The sequence below is a fragment of the Lathyrus oleraceus genome, chromosome 6 (genome assembly GCF_024323335.1).
Source record: "Lathyrus oleraceus cultivar Zhongwan6 chromosome 6, CAAS_Psat_ZW6_1.0, whole genome shotgun sequence".
NCBI lineage: Eukaryota > Viridiplantae > Streptophyta > Magnoliopsida > Fabales > Fabaceae > Lathyrus > Lathyrus oleraceus.
The window spans coordinates 471,177,949-471,186,354 of record NC_066584.1 but is presented as its reverse complement, the minus strand read 5'-3'; the positions used below and the strand labels follow the sequence as shown (position 1 = coordinate 471,186,354).

The window sequence follows — 8,406 nt, the reverse complement described above, 5'->3', positions numbered from 1 at the left end:
TATATATATATATATAAATAGACCAACTTTAAACATTGATAGCTAAGTTACATTTAATTTAAATCATAATTACACTAGTACCAAACTATGAACAAGATTCGCCATTAACATAGGTCTTTTAAGTTTTAATAACAACATTATGTTTCTAAAATTTGGTAGAGCACAAGTGAGATGCACTATCTAAGATAGCCACCCCCCATGCCGATTGCCCATAATCTCCACCGAAAGCAACTTATATATAAAGACAAAAAGGTTCCATTCACAAAAAGATTCCATTCACCCGTCAAAGCTACAATGACATCTAATAAACAAACACATCTTTCCAACAATCTTTCCTTTGTTCAAACCAATTTCAACTCAACAAAAGTTGGAAAAAAGCTAAACACATTGATCTCAAAACAGGGTTCAATCAAGTTACATCATTATCATTACAAGAAAACAATTAATTAAAACCAACGGTCCAGATCTTCTCTAAGGTTTGAAATGCTTCTTTCATGGACGGTCTCTTTTGTGGGACAAGGGAAACACAATTCAACCCCAATTTCAAACACGTGAACACCACATTTTCTCTACCTTCTATCTCATGCTTAATCGCCACGTCAACCAACCTAAAAACCCGGTTTTTTTCCTCTTCAACCGAACCAACCGGAACAGACCACTGGTCCAATTCCCGGTCCGAGAAAACCCTCCCACTAAAAAGCTCCAACAAAACGACACCAAACGAATACACATCCATTTTACCGTTTGGTTTAATATTTTGAAAAGATTCCGGTGCTTGATATTGTTGTACTTGACCACCACCACCACCGCAACCACCACCACTTGTCGACGAAGATGACCCCATTGTCGTATACGGACTCGGAGTCGAACCAATGAGAAACTCTTGTTGCTGTTGGTTTTTCTGGTTCACTAATAGTCTAGCTGAACCGTTTCCTCTATGGTTGACATCATTCAAAAGAAGCAAATCAAGTCCAAAATCACTTATAATAGGTTCCATTTCTGAACTTAATAAAATGTTGCTTGGTTTAACATTTCCATGCACATGTTTCTTCTCATGAATGTAAGCAAGTCCTCTTGCCACCCCTTTCACTATCTTCAACCGAATCTCCAAAGATAAGTTCATCGGCGACAACCCTCCTCTTCCTAAACATCCTCAATCACATCAGATATATTAATTATTCAATGAATTTAAAAAAATCATTTAACATTTACATCAGTTATTCAATAAATCTAAAAAATAAATGTTTATAATTCAAAACTGAATGCAAAGAAAAGTAGTATGGACTTACTGTAACCAATAGCGGAGAGGCTGCCATTAGGAACAAAATCAGAGATAACAAGCTTCTCATCTTCACCCCAACAGAAACCGCGAATCTTAACCAAATTCGGATGACGAATCTTCGCGATAACTCGAATTTGATTCTCAAACTCTTTCATTCTTTCCACACCGCATTCGCCGATCCTTCTAACAGCGAAAACTCTTTCATCCTGTAAAACTGCTTTATACACAATGCTCGCACGGCTTGTTCCGAGTATATAAGCTGAAGCCTTCAATAATGTTTCCAAATCCATCTTAGTCTCGCCGTCTACCGTTACGAGTGTGCCTTCTTTCGGAAGGTTCCCGATGTCGCGGTCACTGTCATCGGAGGTTGTTGCTTCTGATGTTTCTTCTTGTTTAGTTGTTAAACAGCATGTAGAACAATGAAGTGAGTGTGTTTTCACGTCTTGTTGTTCTTGTTTAGCTACCGTTTCTGAGACTTTGGTCTCTTGAAGTACAGTGGTTGATTTTGGATATCTTTTCTTTCTTTGTTGATATACAAAGAGAATGATAAGAGCCAAAATTGCCATGCCTGCTATGTCTCCAACAACAATGGCAGCTATTGTAGCAGGTTTTAGACTGTTCTGAGAACCACCGCTAGTTGTTGTTGTAGTTGTTGTGTTTGTGTTATTTCCTGGTGTTGAGTCTATTGTTATTGGTATGGCTGCAATTGCTGGTGAAGATGAGTTTGTGATATGTGGTGCAGTAGACATGGTAGATGGAATAGTACAAAGAATCTTCAGAGGTTTTCCACATAGATCAGAGTTTCCAGAGAGTGATTCTGTTTTTTGATTGAACAAAGATTCAGGGATTGGTCCTGTTAGGTTGTTGAATGAGAGATCAATTGTAGATTTTTCCGGAATGTGCCTTGTAAATGTTTGTGGAATTGCTCCAGAGAGTTTATTATAAGAGAGGTTCAAGTATTGAAGATTTTCTCCTTGGAAGCTACTTGGGAGAGAACCGTTGAGTAGGTTTGAGGACAGATCTAGAATCACAACAGAGTTGAAACCATTTGGGATTTCACCAGAAAAATAGTTACTTTTTAGAGAAACAATTGTTAGATTATGTAGAGAAGTTAGGTTTTCTGGGATAGACCCAACAAAGGCATTATCAGAAAGGTTGAGAATTTGTAGGTTTGTTGATAAACCAACCAACTCAGGTAGTTTACCTGAGATGACATTGTTGGAGAGTGAAAGGAACTGTAGTTGCGAAGAGTTGAAGATAGAGTTTGGTAATGAACCATTGAGGAAATTGTTTGAGAGATCAATGTGATGAAGGTTTTGAATAAAGCCTAAATCTTCTGCAATGGAACCAAGTAGTTGGCTATTAGGAAGAATCAAGCTAGTTACTCTGAAGAAATCAGGTGTATTAGGAGATCCTAGTCCACTACATGCAACTCCATGCCATGAACATGGAGTTGCATCATCATAGTTCCAGTTTTCAAAGACTGATAAAGGGTCACTGAGGATAGAGTATCTGAACTTCAGCAGGAAAATTCCATCAGAGTTAAGAGCAACTGAATATTGAAGAAATAGAAGAACAAGAAAAGATGGAAAACTCAATAGGGTGTTAAGTTTCATCATGATGATTCACTATGACACATTGCAATTGCAAGAACAAGTTCATATGATGTAGAAAAAGAACAATGAAGACAAAAAAAAGAAGCAAAAGGGTATGGTTACTAACTACAATATTTTTGTTCTATTCTGTTCACCAAATCTTTGTGAAGTTGTTACAGAATGAAAAATGAATAAAAGAGTATGGAGAAACGAAAGGTAGCAGAAAGCAAAGACAAATGTCTTACTTTGTGCAGTTGATAGAGATGAAATGAACCTAACTGAAGTAAAGATGATAAAAGTGGGATATATGGTTTTGCTGTACCAACTATCTCTGGCATGTTAGAAAAAAACAAAAAATTACTTATAGAAATAATTGGAAAATGGAACAGAAAGGAATCTAAATGATACTACAAGACACCTATGTGAGTTGGAGCCCATAATTTTTGTGTCTGGGTGAAAAATGAAAATTTTAAGAGGGTGATTTTACTGGTTTTTTAAGACAGAAGGAAATGCACAAATTTTTAGGAATTAAAATTATATTCAAAGGTGCTAGAGTGTTTTGCAGATGTCAGAACAATGTTTTAATTTTATTGGTGTATGATTGTTTTTAGTCTATGCTTTCTTGGAGAATAAACTATAGTCCTTGTACTGTCCTAAGCACGAGTCATGTGTGAAAAGTATCAGACACACCGCATTTTGGTTTTATAACAAACTTTAGTTTATTTTTATTTGAAGTAAGTTTTTATAACATTTTATGATGTTATACTTTAGGACCAATATCGGTTGAAGAGTACTTCTTGTTAAGAAAAACTTACTAATATCTATTTATATATCTTTAGAGCTAAGAGGAAGAGAAAATGGAGGATGGGAAAGACATATATAGTTCTCTATATTGCAAGAGAGATTTGTTTTTCTCTATAAAACTAAAATCCTTATATATGTTGGACAACGAAAAGAGACTATAATGACAATTCTATTAATATAATTAACGTCTAGAAAATTTAATTAAAAAACGAGTATCATACGTCTATTTTTGTATGATGAATCTCTTTTGAATTCACAATATTCTATTGAGACGGGTTAAAACTTAGTTTGGAATTGTGTTCATCTTTAAAATTGACACATGTCAGCTTGAGTATATCAAAACTTGCTATAGTAGATTAATTGCTATAAATGCAAACAGTTGTATCAATTTGCAACTAACTTTCCATTAATAAAAAAGTTTATAACAATAGAAATGGAAACTCTATCTTTGCATTCTATTATGGTATCTGATTGATAGATGTGATATAGGTCTCTTCCATGGTTGCGATAAAGTCTCCACCAAGATTATTCCCTATTTCAATCAGATAACCTTTTTCAATAATAAAGAGAATGATTTGTATCTCTTTCAATAATAAAGAGAATTATTTGTTTTGTTAAACTTGTTGTATGTGTAAAACTCATAAATTACACTCTCCAGCCTCGCACACCAGATAAACTTGTTGTATGGTTAAACTTGTTATATATAGGGATTTAGGGGGCCATCTTCTAATTCTTCAATTTTGAGTTTCAAGTATTATATGTCATTTGTAGATGCTTGTTCTAGGTTTATCTAGATTTTTTCTTAAGTCTAATACTGAAGTCCTCTTAACATTTAAACAATTCAAAAATATGGTTGAGCTTCAACGTGGTTTTCATATTAAGGTTATTCGATCTAATTTGGGACGTGAATTTAGGCCATTTACTAAATGCCTACTTGACTTAGGTATTGTCCATAGGATCATATGTCTTTACACTTATCACCAAAATAGTGTGGTTGAGAGTAAACATAGGAACATTGTTGAGTTGTGCATTACCTTCTTGAGTCAAGCCTCCTTACCCCTCACCTTCCTCCTCAATTAATTTTCAAGTTCCCCACATTCTCCTCTTTAACATTAAACTTGTCTACAAATATTTAAGAGTGTTTGAGTGTGCATTTCCCCCTCTCCTAAGTCCTTACAGTGCTCATGAGTAAGATTTTGGGTTACACGAGTGTCTTTTTCTTGAGTACTCCACCTCACACAAGGGATATACATGTCTATCCTCTTGGGTACTCCAAAGATGTTTTGTTTAATGAGTCTAGGTTTCACCTTTTCTCCAAAGTCTGTCTCAAATGTATCTCCTTCAACAAGCATCTCTTTACCACCCATCTATCTTAACCCCTCAATCTTAACTCATCCAAATAGTCTTGTACAATTCTCATCCTTAGAACACAATACTTCTTCTTGGCCTGAGTCCCTTTAGCCTCCCACTATCACTCCTGATCATGTCATACTTGTGTCAGTCTCACAAAGTCATTCCTCATAGATGTCAACATCTACAAATGAGCCCTCTCACGAGTGAGTATTACCTCATGAATCTTTGTCTCTAATTTCAACTCAGCCTAGTGACACATGTTCAACTCACTCTAGTGACACAACCATCAGTCTAATGACACAACCACTACTTCCTCAACAAAAAGCCATATGTTTATTCCATCCAACGTCATACATGCTCAACATAGACATGTTAACTCTCATGATATGTAAACTAGGAGCAATTGTGATATCTCTCAACCAAGACTTGAACTCAGACAGTTGGTCGTCCATTCTGAGCATAAAACAGTTAAGCGAGCCTTTGTTAACTTGTAATGGAAGTCAATTATCCAAGTTGTGTATAGTTCTCTAATTCAAAATAACACTTGTATTGTTGTCTCTCTACCTTCTCAAAGACAAGCCATTGGATGCAAATGGATCTTTAGAGTCAGGGAAAACCCTGATGGGTCAATCAATAGGTACAAGGACATACTTATGGCATATAGTTTGCATAAAAGACGAGACTTTGATTTCAATGAGAATTTATCTTCAGTGGTTAAACCAATCACTATTAGGGTTATTTTCACCATTGCCATCACTCACAAATGGTCCATTCAACAACTTTATGTTAACAATGCCTTTCTCAATGGGTTGCTTGATGAAAAAGTTTATATGGATCAACATCAGGGTTTTAAAGGTTCTAATCCCTCCCTTGTATGCAAGCTTAACAAAGCCCTCCATGACCTCAAACAAGCCCCATATGAAATGGTTTGAGATGCTCCAAGTTTCCCTAATCCAACTTCAATTAAAAGCCAACGAGTGTGATCCTCTCCTCTTTACTTATTTCTCTAATGGTCACACAATATATATACTTGTGTATGTAGAAGATATCATACTAATAGACAACTCGACCTCTCTCTTGCAAGACATAATCACAATACTTAATATGGCTTTCTCTTTCAATCACCTTGGCGACCTATATTAATTTATAGGTATTGAAGTGAAGCAAGCATATCATGATTCCTTTCTCTTGACTCAGTCCAAGTACATTAGGGATTAACTTAAGAAAACTAGCATGCTTTAATCCTACCATGTTAAGACTCCAGTGCTTTCTAATTGCAAACTAACCAAGACTGGCTCTGCTACCCTGCATGGTCCTTACATGTACAAGTTTGTTATGGGTGTTCTACAGTATGCTATAATCAACAAACTTGACATTGCCTATTCTTCAACAAGGTGTGTTAATTTATGTCACATTCCTTAAATCTCACTAGATTTCTATAAAGAGAATTCTAAGGTGCCTTAAGGGTACTATTGGACATGGCCTCCATCTTTCTCTTCTCTAAACTAGAAGTTCCCACTCTCTTAGAGTTTTTTGTGATTCTGATTGGGCTTCCTTTGATGATAGAATAAGTACTCAAGGCATCAATTAATTTTGGAATTAATCTTATCTCTTGGTGGTCCAGAAAACAACATGTTGTGACCATGTCAAGCAATGAGGTAGATTTTATAAGCTTGGCTCAAGAATATGTTAACTTACTTTGGGTTTAAACTCTTCTTAAATAATTATTTTTCTCCATTGAGGTCCCTATAGTCATGTGTGATAACCAATCAACAGTTCTAATGGCTTATAATCCTATCAAGCCCTCTAGAACAAAGCATATGGATATTGCCTTTTTTTTGTCAGGGAGAAGATCTTGGCGAAGAAACTTCAAGTTCTCCATATACCTGGCACTGAATAGTAGGCACATGCCCTTACTAAGCCCATAACATCCACTAAATTCATTACTTTAAGACACAAACTCAAGTTTCCTGGTTCCCCATGAGTTTGTGTGTGCATATGGGGTGGGGGTGAGGGGGTATTAGAGTAAGTCTAGTTAAAGCTAAGTTTATAATTGTGTTTATCTTCAAGACTAACACCTATCATCTTAAGTGTATCAAAATATTTTATAGCAGGTCAAATGTTTGTTGTTATAAATGCAAACAATTGTATCAATTTATAACTAACTTTCCATTAATAAAAATATTTGTTACAACATAAATGAAAACCTTATCTTTACATTATATTACATAATTATCTTCCCCTATATCATGACTACTCTAACAAAATAATTGTGGACAATGTCTTGCTACAAAACCCTCTTCGTCAAATTACCATCCTCCAATATCTTTGGAAAAGTTGGAATTGGCAAATGTTAGAACAAACGTTAAAATACTCTTGTCACAACTAAGTATGCCATATATCTAGAAATATAAATAGTCTCCAATAATATTTGGTACAATCTTGTTAACTACGGTTAGTTTTTAAACACTATTTGATATCATTTCACTCATTCATTAATGAACAAAAAACATTAAGTACAAATACTGTTAGAAAATAAAAGGGGTTTATCATCACAATGAACATAAATAAGTGAGTCACATGTTTCACACAAATCTAGGTCAAAGGCTATCATCACAATGCGCCTCACCTTACACAAACTTTTTTAACCGATTATATAAAGAGGAAAACGTACCATTTCAGGTATTCACATTCATTCACACTCTCACATTACTCTTTACTCTCTCACTGACTTGGGCGTTGGAGTGACAACCTTACATGTCATCTCTCTCTCTCCACCGCACTAGAAGTGCAACTTCACTGTAATAAGGCATTATATCATCATTCCATCGATCATTTCTAGTTATGAACTGAACAACAACTCTTTTATGGGAATCAAAGTCAGATTCCTATAAGTTCCACAAATAAAAACCATTTATCAGATCTAGATCTTTAATTTTTCCTTACAAAAATTGACCTCTTCCTGAACAATCTGATAACAAACTCTCAAAGGTATGATGAGTTTGAAAGTAACTCCATATTCTAAAGTCACTTATCCAACTCCTAAAGCTATTAAGTCTCATACTCATGCACCTAATATAGAAGATACAATCTTAGAAACTTCTCCCTCCATTCCACCGCTGAAAGATTTGGCTCCTCCAAGAAGCAACATGGGAGGATTCAAAGATTTTCAAATTTCTTAGCATTTTCCTCTACCTCATCAAGGTGAACCTTTGAATCGGCCTTATTTACAAACTCTAGTACCTAGACAAGATATGCTCTCTAATTTCCAATTGTTGCAAGCCAATCTTGGAATGCAAAAAGCCACTGACCTATATAACAATGTGTAATACTTGGTGCATAAACATAAGTGCTAATTCCTAGCAGACATGA

The 8,406-nt window shown here is 35.3% G+C and overlaps 1 protein-coding gene across 1 annotated transcript; it reads right to left on the bottom strand.

The window, feature by feature from the left end:
• Window positions 1-253: 253 nt before the first annotated feature.
• LOC127097916 (receptor protein kinase-like protein At4g34220) lies at window positions 254-3,341 on the bottom strand. The gene is made up of 2 exons (XM_051036402.1): window positions 1,290-3,341; window positions 254-1,143 (listed from the first exon to the last, which is right to left on the bottom strand). Exons 1-2 carry the CDS (start codon window positions 2,899-2,901, stop codon window positions 443-445), a joined length of 2,313 nt encoding a protein of 770 aa, XP_050892359.1. The 5' UTR covers window positions 2,902-3,341; the 3' UTR covers window positions 254-442.
• Between the last annotated feature and the right edge of the window lie 5,065 nt (window positions 3,342-8,406).

Excerpts from the sequence above, each read along its gene's own strand:
- LOC127097916 (XM_051036402.1), bottom strand. The coding sequence starts at position 2,901 with ATGATGAAACTTAACACCCTATTGAGTTTTCCATCTTTTCTTGTTCTT. Across the intron at positions 1,144-1,289 it reads CCTCTCCGCTATTGGTTACA|GAAGAGGAGGGTTGTCGCCG; the intron begins GTAAGTCCATAC and ends GAGGATGTTTAG.